Below are 19040 nucleotides of genomic sequence, written 5' to 3' on the forward strand. Positions count from 1 at the left end.
ACTCACTGAAATTTACAGGTTTCCCAAGGCTAAATGAAAGAAATAGACAAATCCATTTTGCAATGCATTAGTGATTCAATAATGAAATTAACATTTGAATTACTCATCTAACACAGGTTAAATGAGGTTAAATCATTCCAATGCCCTAAACAACAGGACATAATTCCCTCTCAAATAAGAGGGTGTTTACACAAAGGAGCAGTTTCACATATGGAAAGGGGAAGAAGGAATTCTGAAACCCTTATTATCACTCTCGGGAATGTGAAAAAAAAAAAGTGAAACAGTTTGATTTATTTCTGAGCCACTTCTATTGAAAGCAATAATCTGATCAGTCATTCATTTGATTTTCCTCAACTCTCTCTCTTTTAGTCTCTCAACGACTTACAAAATGACTTTTACATACTGTTTTAATGTGATTCTCATGAAACATCACAATTCAACTGATTTGATTTCACTTTTGTGGGAAGAGAATGTCTCATCAAACTTATCTGACCAGGAGGTTAATGATTGGCCCATTAGATTAACTTACTGAGGCTGATTCCTTTGAGTGGTAGTTTTGTTACAGTCAGTCCACTTTCATTAAAGGGATAGTTCACCCAAAAATTCTCCCATTACTTGCCCTTGTGTCTTTCTAAACCTGTAAGACTTATGTTCACCTTCGAAACACAAAATAACTTTTTCATACCACTACCACTTTGACGATTCAAAAAGTTCATAAAGAGATTGTAAACCTTTATGAATTGAGCAGTTCAGTCCAAATTTTCTGAAGAGACACGAATGCTTTATATGATGAACAGATTGAAACCAGGCCTTTATTCACATTTAAACATTGATCAGCGAACATAAACAGAAGCTCAACTGAACCTGCTTAATGCACGAGATAAAATAATAATACATAACACAAGAATTAACCTCATTGGTTCATGGATATCAAGCAAACATGCTTGAGTTTCCTTTTATCACAACTGATGTGTGAGTTGATGAATGTTTATGTGAATAAAACGATCATGTCTCTTCAGCAATTTGGACTAAACCGCTCAATTCACATGGATTAGTTTTATTTCTTTATGAACTTTTTGAATCGTCAAAGTGTTAGATGCATAGCTGTCTATGGAGGGACAGAAAGCTCTCAGAATTCATTAAAAATATCTTAATTTTTGTTCTGAAGATGAACGAAAGTCTTACAGGTTTGGAACGACATGAGGGTGAGTAATCAATGAAAGAATTTTAATTTTTGGGTGAACTATCCCTTTAACAAAAGCAGTATAATCAATGTTTTCTTATGGAATATCACATTTCACATTCATGTGGTTGTGTTGCATTAAAATATGATAAACACAGGCCTAAGTAACAAACTATTTGAGTGATTCAGGTACATTAAATTTAGTTAATTAATCATCACATTTATCACACACCCTCCTACACATATAAGCATTACATTATAACTGTCATCATAGTCCATCAGAGAAAATGGCAATACAAATCTAGTATGACCAAATAATAGTGAAAATAAATAACATAGGCCAAATTAATTTGGCAAATAACAATGATCTTGTAGAACATTTCCAAGGTGGTAGGCTAGCATGCCAACAAAACACATTACGCAAGATATAGGCTACCATATTCTGCACATTATTAAAAAATGTATTTTTAAATTGATAAAAAGGTTAGGCTACTAAGGTTAACTGTTGGTCTTAGCTGACTTTAGATGGTATCCTGACCAAGCTGGTTATCAGCTGGTTGAGCTGATTTACACCAGCTAGACCAGTAGAAAAGTGCTCATTTAAAGCCAGCAAGCTGACTAACTTGAGCAGCCTGGGAGAAAAGCTAAGACCAGCAAACCAGTTTAAGCTGGTATGTAGCCTATGCTGTTTTGTTTTCAGCAGAGATAGAATTAAATTTCGTATTGCACGAAAGATTGACAGAAAAGTATGAACTTAACAGTTATAAAAGCATCGCGTCGCACAGGTACGATTCTGCCTCTGTTGTTGACCCCCCCCCCCTTCCTCTTCCTCCTCATCATCATTAATCATATCAACGACATAAACAATCATGAGCATACATTTCTTGTTTTGTTACAGCTCGTGTATGACCAAAGTGATATGTAGAGGTGATAATGCAATGTCCACTCTCGTGTTAGCACGTAGATCCGTATCATGAAAAACTCTCATAAAGAGGGCAACGAGACAGGAAAACGGTGGACCAGTAGGCAATGAACGAGGCTGCTGTGACACGAATGAACACACGCATGGTTTATCATCTTTTAACCACAATGAGCCTTTAACAGTCGTACGCAAAGAGTGAATACGGGGCAAACACATCAATGTTGTTCACTAATGTGTGTTTGCACTCGGGGTCGGGGACTGTGTTAGTGTTGGGATTGCTCTGAAGCGTATGTCACTCGCTCTCTTTTCTCGATGGCGTCTCTATATCGATAATTTCACACCTCCTGTTGATCTAATGAATGATAGTCCACACTTCTTCTGTAACTGTTGTGTGTTTTGTGTGTTGTGTGAATGTGTAGGACATTATGAAGATGTGGTTTTAATCTCTCTGTCTCGGAACCGTGCCGAAATGTTTCGCGCACTCTGAGTGGCTGCCTCGGGCTGTCACTCAAGCGTGCGTCCAATCATAACTGTCCTTACATGAAAACTATATTTTCAGTCACTGCATGTACAGTAGACTGTATGTTGCAAAAAAAGTGAACAGAGAAAGACACCATCGAAGGGGTGCGAAAGGTGGACCACGGAGCTGTTAAGTCACTTTGGTGGGCTGTTGTAGGTAAGTGGGCGACGCACATGCACTGTTATTAAGAGTTTATTTTATCAGCGCAACGCCGATCTGACACTAATACACAACATCCAGGAAGCTCTACAGATAGTGGATCTGAATCAGAAAAGCATTCCAAGCATGGTGGTGTCATCCTTTAGAAGTAGGTGCTGTTGAACAACTTAAACGCAGCACTTCCAGTTTAAATCCAGTTTAAAATGATTTGTGTTTTGTAATAAGGTCTTGGTCCTCCAGAAACAAACCAGCTATCAGTCAGTTATACCAGTTTAAGTTGGTCAATGATGTTTATGAAACATTTCTAGCTGGTCTAAGAGCGTCAAAGCTGGTGGACCATCGTTAACCAGCAACAAACCAGTGATCAGTCGGTCATGCCAGCTTATGGTGGTCAAGTAGGTTTTTTGCAAAATTTTAGCTGGACTAAGATTGTCATTAAGCTCCTGAACCAGCAAAATAAAAAATAAAAAAAATACATACACTGTCACTGGTCAACCCTTAATGGCCAAAAATGTATGATGGGCTATGACGTGGGTAGTCAAGTGCACATATCAACTAGAATGTGTTTGAAGCTCGGGTTGTGTCTGAAATCACATTCTCACTTGAGTAGGTACATATTTTGAATATGCAATTCCTTTATGACTTCTTAAAAAAGTATCTTCTATGTAGTATGAGCGTGAATGTAATATGGATGATCTACATTTGCCATGTTGTCATTATTACGTGAACAATCAGCGTCAGTTACATCGCTTCACTGCCATTCACAAATCCTCTCCCGTGGCCTTATGGGACAGTGAAGTGTCCATCGTTTGCACACCTCAGAATCTCGTGAGAAGAAGGAGGTCGTCCGGGTACTTTTTGCCTACTCTTTTATGAATTCTGTGAATTCCTACAGACATACTACCTTTTGTCACGTTTTTCACAAAATAGGGAAGTTTTTTCATATAGTAAGGAAGTATGTGATTTCAAAAGCAGCCATGGTACCGGTTCCTAGCTGGTGGTCCATCTTAGACCAGAAAAAAAAAAAAAAAAAAAACAGCTATACAGTTTCACAGACGAGGCTTAAACCTAGTCCCAGACTAAAATGTATGTTTGTGCTGAAAGTAACTTGCACTTACATATCATAAGATGCATACCAGTAATGTTTTTCATTTTCTAAGACACGTTTATAAAAGCTACTTAAATGTCCTAATTAAACTAAGACTCAATCCTGGCTTAAACTAAGGCTCAATCCTGGCTTAATCTAAGCCCCGTCTGTGAAACCAGGCATTTAAGACATTCATACTGGCTTAAGCATAAGCAGGTCAGCCATGTTTTTGCAACATGATCGCTCATTTCTAGCTGTTCTATGATTATTATGCTGGTAGACCAACAACAAACCAGGTGGTGAAGCTAATATTTGGAAAACGGTGACTGGTCAACCAACTAATTATGATAATGATGACATTCCAGTCGAGAACAGCAACACACTGGAGAAACTAACTAGAAGTGTTTTAGAGCATGGTAGCTGGTCTAAGATGGTAAATAAGCTGGAATACCAGTAACAAGCAGCTACCGGCTGGTCATATTAGGTGATCAAGCTGGTTTCTGGAATTGCTATGATGATGATATAGTCTAGTTAGTCCAGAACAGCCCCCCACACACAACTAGATGTGTTTCTGGCTGATCAAGATAGTTTGCAAGCTTGCAAACTATTGGACCAGCAGCAAACCACCTACCTGCTCGGATCAAAAGCTGATTTTTGGTCAACCAGAGAACCCAAATATAAAACACAAGTATCGTATTAGACTGGATTTTCTAACAGGACACCGACTGAATGAGGATGATAATGATGTGACACGGTAGGCCAGTGAGTCCAGCGCTGTGTGAACATCCACACACTGTGCACACGGGCTTCAGTGGGAACACTTGAACGCACGGAGGGGGAGGAGGGCGGTGAGAGAAAACAAACCCAGAAAATTGTTCGCCTGAAACGAAAGTACCAATACCAAGTGGCATTCTGTCCTCACCGTTATTTGTTCTTGGAGTGATCGGCGCGATTGTGATGTAGTTTTGTCGACTTCACGCTGCGTTGTTGCACCCTTCCAAGCATCCGGTAAAAAAAAATAATAATATAAGTGTCTGTGGGGCTACTGTACGGACGGCCAGTGCAGAACTGTTCTGATGTGTCAATAAGTTTGAGGCTGGAATGAGAAGGCCCTGGCGTTTCGACCGGATTTCAGGGGTAAGTTTGCATTCACATATGCCGCGATGACTGAAAACTTGGACATATTTTGTTTGTGAAAAGCCCCGAGTTCCGATTGATCGGGAGCTCTCGCTTAGACAGTGCGAAATACGTGCCAGTTTGTTGTGCTTCGGCATAAACAACTTTTGTGATCTGCGTGTGTGACACCTGCTCTCACCGAACATCGGGCTTTCGGTGCAATTCACGACTATTTAACATGTACGACCAACCGTGCGATTATTGCATATGGGTCTGCTAATGACACGTTCAGGCGAGAGCTAGAGCAATCTCGCATCACAGGGGCTAGCAGGCTAGCCAGCTACTTTTATTCTATCTGACTGAACGGAGCGAGAAACCTGAGCACAAAACCGTCTCATCTGAAAAGTCTGCCCTGAAAACCCATAGTTTAAGTAATGAAAGCTTGTGGAGGGGTATCTCTCTCCGAAAATGCCCTGGCGGAGTTTGACAGGAGTGAGATTTATACTTCATCTTCCCCAAAGCAAGATGGACTCTCGGCTGTCTGTCTTGTCAAAGCCCAGATCGACATTTTGCACCGAGATGCAAACCGAGCACAGTTCAAATAAGGGGTCAAATGAGTTATGAAATGTGCTCGATGGCTTAAATAATTGCACGATATCGTCGACATGGTGCTTTGTGGAGTTCTTGATTCGCTGTTCGACAGTTGAGCAGGGATAGAGACAGAGAGAGAGCACCGCTCTCCGGCTGTACCTGAAAACGAAACGCTGCAATACTGTATATATCGTCCATCCACTCGACAAAACTGTGTCGGATTTGCTTTAATAGAACCTACATGAACGAGTCGAAGTATGGCAAGCCTTTTAAACATTGCTTTCTTGACTTATACTACGTATAATTGGGGGTTTTCACACTTGAAGCTAACCCTGGGTCAGTCAATCCCAGGCTAAACGAAATCCTGGGTTATTTTAATTTATGTTCCACATTGCTCATAATTTAACCGGTTTTATCAATTATTCTTTGGGATTCATCAGACGTTTCACACTGTATATTCTTAAACCTGGCTGGGTTAACATCCTTATTCTCAGTGTCACTGGATTATTGCGCATCCTCATATTGTATATTCTTGCCCTGTGTATTATAAAGTGTGTCCTGATTGGACTTTTTGGACTATAAAGGTAAGAATGAAATGTTCTCTTCCTCATTCCAATTGTCGCATGTTCAGTCACCATTTGCCATTTTTTCCCCTCAAATGCTGAAACTACTACACAATGTTTCCATAACTGTCCAAAACATATGAATTTGAATGAGACACTGTTGCTAAGCATCTAGTTGTAACACAGAACTACTTAACACTGTATACGTTTTGCACCCCATTGGGGTTAACTTTGCAAAAGCCATGCTAACTCTGTTCCAGAGCAGAGTTTCATAAGCCTGGGTAAAAAGCAGTGCTAATCCTGCTTCTAAATTATATGTGTAAATCGTACCTTTACTCCGGGTTCAAAGCTGGGTTTAGAAAGCCGATAACCTGGGGTTAGGCTAACCACAGTGTGAAGGTCCTATTAAATTCACTATTAACTTAACTGTTATGTAAATGCATATTGAGTTAAAGAAGTGTTCACCATGATCTGCAGCAGAAAGGCATTCATTCTGCATAAACGATTACGATTATGACCGTCGGTGATGGAAAAAGTTGAGAAGCAAATGTGCAGCGATGCGTCATCAGTAGGAGTTTGAGTAGGAACGCCGACTGGAAACCAGAAGTACAGCGAGTCGGTGACGTCCAGTATTTTAATTGCACCACTCACGGCTGTTTGTGACCATGCTTAGCAATGAAAAGTTGCAATGAAAGGGAAATATGGACATCCAAGTTTAATGGATCATCAAAATAGATCATATGTAAGTTGGGAACATGGTTCAGTGCATTGGTTGTTGATTGGGTTTTGACGTGAGTGTTGCACTCAAAAATGGAGGCCGATGAACATGAGCTTGTAAGGGAGCACACTAAATGATTGTCGTTTTTTATTTATTTAGTTTTTTACCAGAAAATCCAGTTGGTGTTTTTATTAAACGTTACGAGGTCAGATTTTTTTTTAATGTATTTTAAAAATAGGGTCAGTTTTCATTCCAAGCCGACTTAAACAAATGCGAAGTGATGACCTGTCTCTTATCAGTGTCTGCAAAATGGTGAAGTTCATCTTACAGAATGCATTTTTCTTATGTCTCTGACTGCATGCAATGACTATGTAAAACATAATGTAAACAATGCATGACAATTAATTGTGTATAGACCCAAATAACCTTGTGTTTGTGGTCTTGGCACAGATAGATGGCTGCACTTGCACATGATGATGTACAAAATGACATTTTAGCGGCAGTGACTTTCATTATCACGTTAGGTTAACCAGAACTAAGAACTGAGCTAGCAACCACCTGGTGCAGACTTATGAACAACAACAACAAAGTTGCTAGTGTGAACAGGGCTTTATTCATTAGATACTAGTACTTATTTCAATTAGAGCGCACCAATACTAAATTTACATTTCCGATAGGGAACTCTATCATTCGGTATATTACTGTAAAATTAGTGGTTAAAATTAACAACAGAGCCCAAACTATTATAATCAACTGCTATTTATTTTTAGAAACTGAAATGTTTCTGTACAACTGTTGCACTTAAGGTAGTTTTCACAAACACTTGTCTTCATCACAAATCTATTCAAACATTAACTGTAAATAAGCTCCTCTCTAGTGTTTTTTTAATAATAGCTAACAAATAAACTGAATATTGTATAACTTTCCTGAGGTAAATGCAACGTTAAGTGAAGCTGGTTTATTGACATCTTTCTGCTGTTGAAACACTGATTGAGCGATTACATGAGACATGATATGTTTCGGTAAGTTGACTGTATTAGAGCCAGACCGATATATTGGCAGGCTGATATTATCGGCCCGATATTAGGCATTTTCCAAACTATCGGTATCGGCAGTTATAATGGCCGATAAATGAATATTTCAAAAATAAAACAAAAACGGATGAAACACGCTTGAACCATGTTATGAGTGTTGGAGTTGTATAGTTTGCCACCAGAGGGCACTCACTCTACACCGTTCCTGTTTGCAACACTCGTTGAATTGTTCACGATACATACATTGCTTGAATAACAATTAAAAGATCATCCCCATCAGTTCTCTTAACACAAATAAGCATGACAAAATGTGTGACTATCATGTCGAGTTTCATATAAATAAATAAAATATCGGCCGATATATTGGAATATCGGATTTTAAAACACAAAAATATTTGTATAGGTATCGGCCTTCAAAATCCTTTATCGGTCGGGCTCTAGACTGTATCTTTCAACATAACCTTTTGTTGATCATGCATGTTATTTCGTGCTATAACTTTGTATTAAAGTGGAAGAAATGTCACTCCCTGCCATTTATTTATTTTAATTTCCTGAAAAAATGGACAGAATATGAAAGCTCTTTGTGATTATTGGATTGGAGTCGTGCTACAAAAAATGTTTGGTCTAGAGAAAAACCATGGACCTGGCAACCCTGGCTTGAACTACAGGTGATTAATAGGGCCAAATAGAGCCCGCTTTAACATCGCTTTTTTAAATTGTTAAAGGCACACTATGCAAGAATTGTACCTTAATATAACAGCTTCAAAGTCATTTCGGTGGTTAAACAAACTCATAGAAGGGCGAATTATCCTGGTAGTAAATCTTCAGGGGGACACTGCTGGAAAAACCATCAATGCAAGTTTGAGAGGAGCGCCCCCGACAAATCTCGCGAAGCAAAAAGCACGAAGACAATTGCGCGCATTTCAGACGTGATCCTCGACGATGGGAAAAAGCTAAGAAAAAGTGGAAGAGACTAGAAACAGGACAAGAGAATGAGCCTCTCTGCTCAACCCGTAAATAAATGCATCGATTCGAGTTCTTTAATGTTCATCAGTGGTTACAGTCTATATCAAGCAGGGAAATGTTTTTGCACATTTTATTTGAGACTCCGCGCATGCCACCACAAGAGACACTATGTAGCCATGACACTGATAGCAGTGGACGAGGGAGCTCAGCTTGAGTTCAAATATGCATTTTAGTGCTGGATCTCTTATTTAATGCATTAAATGCAAACTATGCAAGATTTGTACCTTAATATAACAGCTTCAAATTAGAGCCCGACCGATACAAATATTTTTGGGTTTTAAATTCCGATATTCCGATATATCGGCCGATATTTTTTTTTAAATTAAATATTGTTGAATTTCACGCACTTGTAAAAGAAAGGCTAACTTTTCTGCACAAGGTAGATTTGATACTTTTTGTCTATGTCTAAATGTTCACTCCTCGCAAGTATAACTTACATTTTACAATGCAGGGACTGTAACTAGAGATATGCTAGTTATAAATACAGTAATCATTACTTTATTTAGGCAGAAAAAGTTCATTGTGGTTTCCAAACTCATTAATGTTAACGTTAGCGGTCTTCCACTGATGATATTGGCATTAGCTTGCTTTGTGGTTAGCTAGTCTATGATGAGCCATAATTTAGCAATAGATAACATCATACTGCAAGTTGTAAAACATTTTCAATATAACAGGCCAAGGAGAGATTATTGAAGCATGTTTTGTCCGTTTTTATTTTATTTTTTAAATATTCATTTATCGGCCATTATCACTGCCGATACGGATATTATGGAAAATGTCTAATATCGGCCGTGGATATCAGGCTGTGAGTGCAGAGACCAGTCTATGGTAGTTATGCCCTGCGTGAGTGGTATTTACGACAGTAACATTAAATACAAGTACTCCACAGCGACTCTAGGGGTCGCTGTTTGACAAAAACGGAATTCCTACTTAGTGTGCCTTTAATGCGTTATTGTTGCAGGCCTAAATTCAACATGACATTTTCTTCACTCACAATATGAGTTGCAGTCTATTTGTTTTAACGTTTTGATTGACAGGATTTAATCGTCCCTGATCATCGACTGTTTTTAATCAATCAACCGATAGACGATCATGAATACAATTGCTTTTATCGGCTGATACCGATTATTGGCCGTTACATCCCTAATTCCAATAAGTACTAGAGTTTATTGGTTCAGATATTAGCTTTACATTTCTGACCACCAGTGTATTTTCCATTTGTTGTACTTATACGAGTTTTAATGATTCATTATGTTGTTATCTATTTATGCTTGTCACAACTGGATAGTAGTAGCATCTATTGAATAAGTACAAGCGACTAATTTTTAGATGCTAGTCGATAAATGAATAAGAACAAATGTCTAATGAAATGAATGAGTACTAGTATGAAATGAATGAATTATGAATAGTTCAATTGAAAGAAATACTAGTCAATATTGTACTCTTTAGTAGTAATTTTAATAGATCAATGTCTGATCACTTGGTTGCTGCAACTCACTGTCATTGTAAATGACGCTTGTATTAGTAAAAAAAAAAAAAAAAAAAAGTATTTAGTAAATATATACTAGTTAGTGCAATGTTACTACAGCCTGCCATAACTGAAGTGGATTCAATGAATTCGATAAATGATGTGAGCGATGTCATAACTTTATGCTTCCATCATCAATTACGTCAAAGATGCCAACTTAGTTTGATGCCGAAGCGGTGCACATATGCCTCTAACTAATCAAATCCACAACACACGGTTAAAATGTCGCTGACTGATGAGGTCGGACTCGGGACAGAGTTATTTGGTGCATTTGGCTTTGCTTTCGATGATTTATTCCTGTACTGAGGGCACAGTGTGTTTTTTTGTTTTGTTTTACTTTGTAGGTCATCTTCATCGCATGATACAGCCTGACTGACAGATCCATCCTCATCTTTCAAATACCGTATTTCCATATTCTGTGGCTCTGTAAGTACGCCTTCACTTCATGCCATGTGTTTCCTTTCATCGGTTGTTCTAACTCTTAAATTCACAGACTAATTGGTATCTGATGCCTTAACATCACGGATCAAACATTCATTACATCACAGATTTTAAGCTCGTGTCTGTACATAATCACCTGCTTATTGGGTTGTGCTCAATCTGAGATAAAACACATATTCATTCTTCAACCTTTTATCATGCAAAGAGCTAGTCTGTTCAAACATGGTCTACTTTCCTGAATGACTGCATCAATAACAAATTGTACTTTTGATCGTATAATGGCATATTAAAAAAAATGCATAGAATGTTATTCCTTTAGCCCTTCCATTGTAATCTGTAAGAATGGACTATAAATACCACATTGTTTTGGTATTGGAGCCAGGCTTTCTGACATTGTCATGGATATCTTAAACAGAATATTCAGATTTTAATCTATTTAAATGTTTTCCATCTGTGGTATTTATAATTTGACTCATATTTGGGAGAAAAAAAATGTAGAAAAAAAATGACTTTTTGGCCTTTCAGCTTAAAAACTATGCATATGAATCATATTTGTGGAAATGGAAAATAAATTGTAATTTTAAACCAGAATTGTTGCTCTAAGATGCATACCGTTAATTTTCTTTAATATGTTAGAAATTGTTTTTGAAATGCCAAGATTAATTCTTAATCAAATGTAAGATTTAACAACAACTATTTAACCATTTATAATGTAAATGTATAAAACCATGGTTTTAATCATCATATACTTTAAGACCAGCAAAGGTTATTTTCTTTAATTAATGTTTCTTCAGATCCGTTGAACACCAATTAAGAATTCAAGAATTTTTTAATGGTTTTCGATGTTGGGTCAAATTTTACCTAAGCATAACAGGTGAAATGAATGCAGTTCATTAGAATGAAAGGGGAGTTAAAGAGCAATTCATTTTTGAATGATTGTGCAGGTTTTTGTTTTTGTAGCTAATGGTTTGATAATGCAAACTCACTGTTTATATTTGCATATGAACACAAAAATTGCTGTTTTCTTAATCTTTCCACTTCCACAGTATCATCAAGCTGTTGTAGGTTTGCATTCATAAAAAAGAGCATCATTAAAGTTTGATTTTATTCTTTTATAATAGAATAGTAAGTGTTATTATTAATGTGTCAATACTCGACCCACTATTCTGTACATCTACATATTGTTGCTTTGTTTGCATCTTAATAATACAATTTATTTAGTGTAATAATATTATACTCTTAATCCATTACATATACAATTTTAGTTGATCCACTATTATTAAGAAGGTAGTTTAGTAAAGAAATGTAATATAAATAAGCTTTAGATTACATGGATACAGCTAAACTTACTTTACATATTTTACTTGCACTGATATCGCAAGATGTTTTCTTTTAGTTGTCCTCTTTCTTAGACAACTCTTATAAATAGGCTATACCCATTTGTTTAATCTTGGATGGGTAAAAGATACAGAATATAATTGAATCACTAGCTTTAAACAGGTTTATAGAAATTCTAACTTTTTTTTAGCAGCAAACCTGTTGCAAGTCCTGTTTCCCTCTCTTGGTTTAGTGATGTTTCAAACTCGTGATTCATTCAAATTTGGGAAATTTAGATTTTTTTTTTTTTTGAGTTATTGTAAGGGTGTGTTCACACTTGACATGTTTGGTTCGATTAAAATGTACCCTGGTGCGATTACTCTGTTAGCGCGGTTCATTTGAACGTGTGTGAACGCTGCCATCCGAATCCTGGTGCGGACCAACACAGCTGAAAAGATGGGTCTCGGTCCGCTTCCAAACGAACTCTGGTGCGGTTTGAAAGATATTTGAACGCAGCATGGACCAAATACATGTAAACACACCAAAAACAGGCAGATGAGACCTTAAAAAGGACAGAATGCTCACTCATATTAGGTTTTTGCGATGTTGGCCATCACAGTTTGGTACAAGCATACGAACCGCATCTCCTCGCAGCAGATCTTTGTTTGCGTGTGTGACGGAGGAATTTCTGATGCTTTTTTGACACCTTTACACATTTTATAAGCTTTACATGTTCTCAGCTGGTCGAAATAGCATCATATGTAGGCTACACACATACAATGAGTGCATTTAGCCTAGCACACAGCATTGTTTTGGAAGTCCAGTTTGGAAATATACGTAATTAAAGAGACCAATCAGGTTGTGAGTCAGTTTTCTATGAGCGAGGGATGGTGAGGAGGTGCAATAATGTAAAACCTTGCCCTCTATTCAATATTAATATGAATATTTCAATAATATCTACTCAAATATTCGGTTTAACTTGGAAATACGTCACAACACTGTGGAGAAAACTCGGGATCTGGACCAAAAAAAGTAGTTTAAGAAGTAGTCATGACCAAATGAACCAAGCGAACCTAACTACAAGTGTAAACACACCCTAAGATAGGAAGGTTGGAGAACCCATGCTAAAGTAAAACACATGCAAGAAGGGTAACAACTTTTATTGTAATGTTCCTTTCATAATTTCCATTTTAATTTGATCATGTTGCCTGAACTGAAAACAAAGCATTCACTTAATTCACATAATATTGGTATTTATAACAGAGGCAGAAACATTGTTAATCATAAAATCGGCTTACTCAAACTAAAATCAAATAATACATGATCAGATGTCTACGAGATCTGTATATTATTCAAGTCTAATTGTTTATTCAGTAGAATTATTAATCTCAACAGCTTGCATTGCTATTGTAAACTTAGCCATAGACATTTTATGTGAAAAAATGTACATACTGCAGGATGATGAGTCTAAATAATTTTGTGGTACTAGAAAATTCCTTTAATAGTAATGTTAATATATATTTACATTCTCATAGCCATGAATTACAGTATTATCCATATATTTTTGGATGATTATGATTTTTTTAATGACAATCTTTCCCATTTTAATTTCTTTTTTACTTGATTTTTATTCTCATTTGATAATGTATGCACTTTATCAAGCCGTCACTCAAGTTAATAAGAGGGGCTATTGCCACTCAGAATGAACTGATTAGTCTGAATTGCCACCCATTAGAGCATATAGTGACCATAAAGACAGAACTGCTGTCCTGCAAGATACAAATGGTGTAGCTTTATTGAGCTTTACAGTGATTAGTTTGTCCATACAGAAAAAGAATCAGCATTCCCATTAATTCAACTTCTGTCATCATTTACTCCCAATTATATTATTCGAAATCCCCCTGTACCACTAAAAGAGATGAATGTCATATGAATGACTTGGAAATGTATGCTTTCATTGAATGGAATAGAGCAACATGAACATCCTCGAAATATTTCCTTTTGTGTGGCCACTGGAATTGATGGTTTGCTAAATTAATGAATGAATGTACATGATTTTGTGAACCATTCATTTACTGTAATTTAATCTGCAAACAAAAAACAAAACAAATTCTTTCATTTTTGTTTCGTTTCAGTTTTGCTTTCTAGATAACCAATCATTATATCAATTGCAGTTATTTTATTCTAGTGACATTCATAGTTATGGTCATATTAACAAAGTGACAAATCTGCAGTTTTGTGAGAAATTTTGGTGAAACCTTTTAAAATAAGGTCCCATTGGTTAACGCATTAACTAACAACGAGCAATACATGTGATGCAGTATTTATTATTTTTTATGAACATTAGTTAATAAAAGTATAAATGTTCATTGTTAGTTCATGTTAGCTCAGGTCCGTTAAATAATTTTAACATACAATTCTGATTTTAATAATATGTTAGTACATGTTGAAGTTGACATTAACTGCTTTAGAAGTATTTTTCATTACTAGTTCATCTGAACTAATGTTGTTAATTAATGTTAACAGATGGAACATTATTCATACATTTAAGAATAGTTTGTCATTCACATATATCATATAATAATTTTTAGATGCATAGCATTGATTTTAAAACAGTCTTTTTTATATTGCATTTTTCTATATGACACTATTTTTCTCAAACAGTATACATGTGTATTTTTACATGGAAATAAATAGGTGCCTTTAAAATACTGATGACAACATCTGGGTTAAATGAGATGTGACATGTACATCCATTAATAACCGAGTTCTCACATGCATGACCTCGACTAGTGTCAGCATTTGTTCAGTCCTATTACTGACTAAACAGCAAGAGGGCAGCAGACACCAGCTATATGGACACCCTTACAGAAGATGTCTGCTGTTAATGCAATGTCTAGAAACATTCCAAAATTCAGATCCATTCTGGATCCTTCCTGTGTGCATGTGCAACACATGATAATTGAGGTGCACGAGTTAGGAAACAATTTAGCTAGAAATGAGCTGGTATATATGTTTCATGGTGATGTGTCTGGGTGTGTGTGTTCCTCTTCCTGTTTGTGTGCATGCAGCGAACGTGTGTGAGAAGTGTGCTCTGGTCCTATTGGAGAGGAGAGAGTTGGTGTATGTGAAGGTCACATGTACAGTAGAGCTGCACCGGTGCTGCAGATGCAGAAGAACAATGCTGAGATAGACAGGGAACCCTGTGTCCGCTCTCCATCAGCGAACACTGCGCCGCACTGCACTCGACAGCATGCCTTTTTTTTTTTTCTTGTACTAACAATGCACACTGGAAAACACAAATGAACAGTGTTTTGAGGATCTTTATCCATAGCTATTGATGGTTAGGTTCTCTCCACTTGATTTACGGCCCTATCAAAAATACAGTATTGTAGCCTTGGCTTCTCTTATAGTTTGATGACGCCTGTCAAATTGTATTTACAGTCTGTTGCTGCCTGCCATTCTGTCTCCTTGAATTTTTTTCATTTTTGTAACCAATTACACACTTCACCTTTACATTAAAGGGATACTTCACCTCTGGAATGATTAATGGCATTTAAAATGGGTCATTTATGTAGAAGAAATGTGAAACTATTTTTGAATTTGGAGCTTTCTAGCCCGAGAAAAGCCAGAAAATGTATTTTTGGCTTATGTGGATGAAAGACAACAACTCCCAGAATGCACTTGCTTTGCTGCCCTAGGAGGCCACGCCTATCAGTAACAGAACACAGTAGTTAAACAACAAGTCAAGGCTACTAGTGAGTCTCCGTGATGAGTCTGCCTGAAAATGTGTTTCGAGATCGCCCAAAATATCCGGGATTCGGCTTTTGCGTTCTACAGTCGCCATTCATCATGTTTACTGTGGCGAGCGGGACGAGCGACGGCCACGGGAGAACGATTTGAGGCCGGTGTCGTGATTACCAATGAGCGACACCTGTGAGACGCACCGGTCTCGTATCTCTCACGGAGGAGCGGGAATTTTCTTAGTAATGTTAAAATGCACATCAACCGATCACTTGTTTAGCGTTCATGTAAATACAACACTCAGATTCACTAATCGGAATGAATTCAGTTAGATTGAAGCAAAAGCTGTGCATGTAAACAATGAATGGCGACTGAAGAAAGCAAAAGCTGACTCACGGACATCGACGGCCAGACATGTCCTGGAAAAAGAGGATAGTAACCCCTACTACTCAACTTTCTCCACAGAACAAGAGCCTGCTAGCTTAGCTTCCAAAAAAAGATGGCTGACACTATGTGTTCCTTCTGTGAGTGAGATCGCCCTCTATGGGCGGGTTGAGAACATGTGGGACAGCGCCTACTACTGACTGTAGTCTTTAGCCTCTGGCCAAAAAATTATGTCTGTGCAAAAAAAAACCCGATTTTTTGCGTCATCTGAGGATTTTTTCCAAACAATAAATACATAAATCTCTCGTCTCAGGGGGATATGAGAGTGGAAAGCATGGTAATTTGAAAATATTACAGGTTTTCTGCTAATACAAAGCTTAATGCTAAATCCTGAAGTATCCCTTTAACTACCAGGCAATGTAATTATCAGTGTGTCATGGCCTCTTCCTGTCCTATAGTCTATTATATAATGTTAAAGAGCATTAAGGGCTGTGTTTGACCTCTGACCTTTGCCCTCATCAGGGTCAGCAGCAGTATGAAGGGTGGAGGTGGAGGGAAAGAACCTCCGGTGGAGGGAGAGATCAGCGGAAAGCGGCCCAAACGCAAGTGTCTGCAGTGGCACCCGCTGCTGGCCAAGAAAGCTCCAGACTTCTCTGAGGAAGAGGAGGAGGAAGATGAAGAAGAGCTGGAGAAGGTGAATGATTACTCAAACTGTATTCCCTGCCATTAGTGTGTTTTTTTTTTTTTTTTCAAAACAGCAGTTGCTCTTTATAGACATTTGTAAAGTCTGAAGTCTGTTAAGACAACATGAAAATGAAATGAGAGTTTTGTGGCGTTTAGTTCATGTGTCTTAGTTTTGAGATCATCTGTATGCTGGTGTACTTCTAAACATTGGCAAAATTAGATTTTAGGCATTTTAAATGTTTAAATTCATTGTAGAAAAAAAATTCTTAATTTCATTTTTGGGACTTGTACAATTTTTAAAAATGTTTTTGAAAGAAGTCTCTTATGCTCACCAGTGCTGCATTTATTTAATATATAAATACAAAAATACAATAAAAAGATTTTGAAATATTATTAGGATTTAAAATAACTGTTTTCTATTTGAATATAGATGAATTATCAGCATCATTACTCCAGTCTTCAGTCACATGATTCTTCAGAAATCATTCTAATATGATGATTTGATACTCAAGAAACATTTCTTATTATCAGTGTTGAAAACAGTTGTGCTGCTTAATATTTTAGTGGAAACCGTGATTTTTTTTTCAGGATTCATGATAGATATTTTAAAAGGACAGCATTTATTTGGACTAAAAAAATCTGTAAATTATGAATGTCTTTGCTGCCACTTTTGGTCAGTTTAATGCTTCTTTGAAGAGAAGCATTAAACAAAAGTCTAATAAAAGTCTTTAAAAAAGATCTTACTGAACCCAAACATTTGAATGAATATTCAGTCAGAGTCAATTTCAAATCGACTCTTTACAATGACAATAATTAATAGCAATAGCTTGGAGCAAATTATAGTTCATTAGAAGTTTTAGCTGGGTTAAACAAAGGCTACTAAAAATAGACATGCCATTTCCATACAACCTGTTTCGGTTTCAGAAATGAATCATACAGAAAAAAACAAAGCTTTAAAAAAAAGCAAATCTTTAATGTTGCATCATTGTTGAATCATTGGCCTGTCAGGCTTAGTCAGATTTGTAGGATATACCACCATTTTGTAGCTTTGTAACACTGACTGTTATTTTTGCTATTTTCATCCGTCTCTGCTAGAAAGTTTGCATATTTAATGAAAGAAAAATCCTCTCTTGACATTGTTTTAATTTATAATGCCTGCAGCTGTAACAACAAAAGTATGTCTATATGGAAGTATGGGTATGTATCTTTCATGTGCCAAAAGGAAGGACAAAAATCAAACTACCTTGGGTAGTTTCCTTGTTATTCAAATTCTGTTTGCAAACTGTGGAGGTTCATGAGGGAACTGCATGGGTTCATGAGTTGATGAAAAGCTAATAATTAAGTCAATTATAAAAAAGTACATTTTTAAAATAGTTTTAAAAATAAAACATGGCTGGGAAAAAAAAAATTACGGATCCGCTTGGTTAAAGGGATAGTTCACTTTGAAATTAATTTTTGGTATGTTTTAACTTACCACAAGCGCATCCGAGATGTAGGTGTCTCTGTTTCCGCAGTAGTTGCTATTTTTCTATTTTTAGGTCAAACTGTTCTTATAATCATATAATCATATAATGCTATGGTCACCACCTCAAAGAGCATGCACAGAGAAGTCCAAATTAAACATGATTTAATGACTCGTAAATGTAAGTACACACTGATGGCCTAGGACACGAAACGAGCGGTTTGTGTGAGAAAACGAACAGTATTTATGTCGTTTTATAACCACAGTAACATCCAAGTAATCTGAAGGCACGGGCGCTTCGGTCTGCGCAAGCGCCGGAAGTGATATCTCGCGCGGTTGCGAAAAAAAAAAATCAACGTTGTCTGTTGATATATCGAAATCGTCTTTCATTGCAATTTTCTGTATATCTAAATATGTTTAGATCTTCACAGTGAAGGATAACACTCCCGAAATATCTGTAAACAATTTGTGACGTACACGCGCAAGAGATCACTTCCGGCGCTTGCGCGAACCGAAGCGCCCGAGCCCTCAGATCACTTGGATGTTACTGTGGTAACAAGA

At 37.0% G+C, this 19040-nt stretch overlaps 1 protein-coding gene across 7 annotated transcripts in view; it reads left to right on the forward strand.

The window, feature by feature from the left end:
* The first annotated feature begins 2678 nt into the window (after nt 1–2678).
* bbx (BBX high mobility group box domain containing) overlaps nt 2679–19040 on the forward strand; it is a 37757-nt gene continuing 21395 nt past the window's right edge. For 3 of the 7 annotated variants that reach the window (XM_039677963.2, XM_039677968.2, XM_039677966.2), the window contains exons 1-3: nt 4656–5008; nt 10792–10873; nt 16856–17027. In XM_039677963.2, the coding sequence (XP_039533897.2) occupies nt 16869–17027 (159 nt within the window). In that variant the 5' untranslated portion in view covers nt 4656–5008; nt 10792–10873; nt 16856–16868. Of the gene's footprint in view, nt 2782–4654; nt 5009–10791; nt 10874–16855; nt 17028–19040 lie in introns of those variants that run through there. The other 4 variants (XM_039677964.2, XM_039677967.2, XM_089126246.1 and 1 more) reach the window with 4 other exon arrangements.

Source organism: Pimephales promelas, chromosome 23 (assembly GCF_988280905.1).
Source record: "Pimephales promelas chromosome 23, fPimPro1.hap1.1, whole genome shotgun sequence".
NCBI classification, from domain to species: domain Eukaryota; kingdom Metazoa; phylum Chordata; class Actinopteri; order Cypriniformes; family Leuciscidae; genus Pimephales; species Pimephales promelas.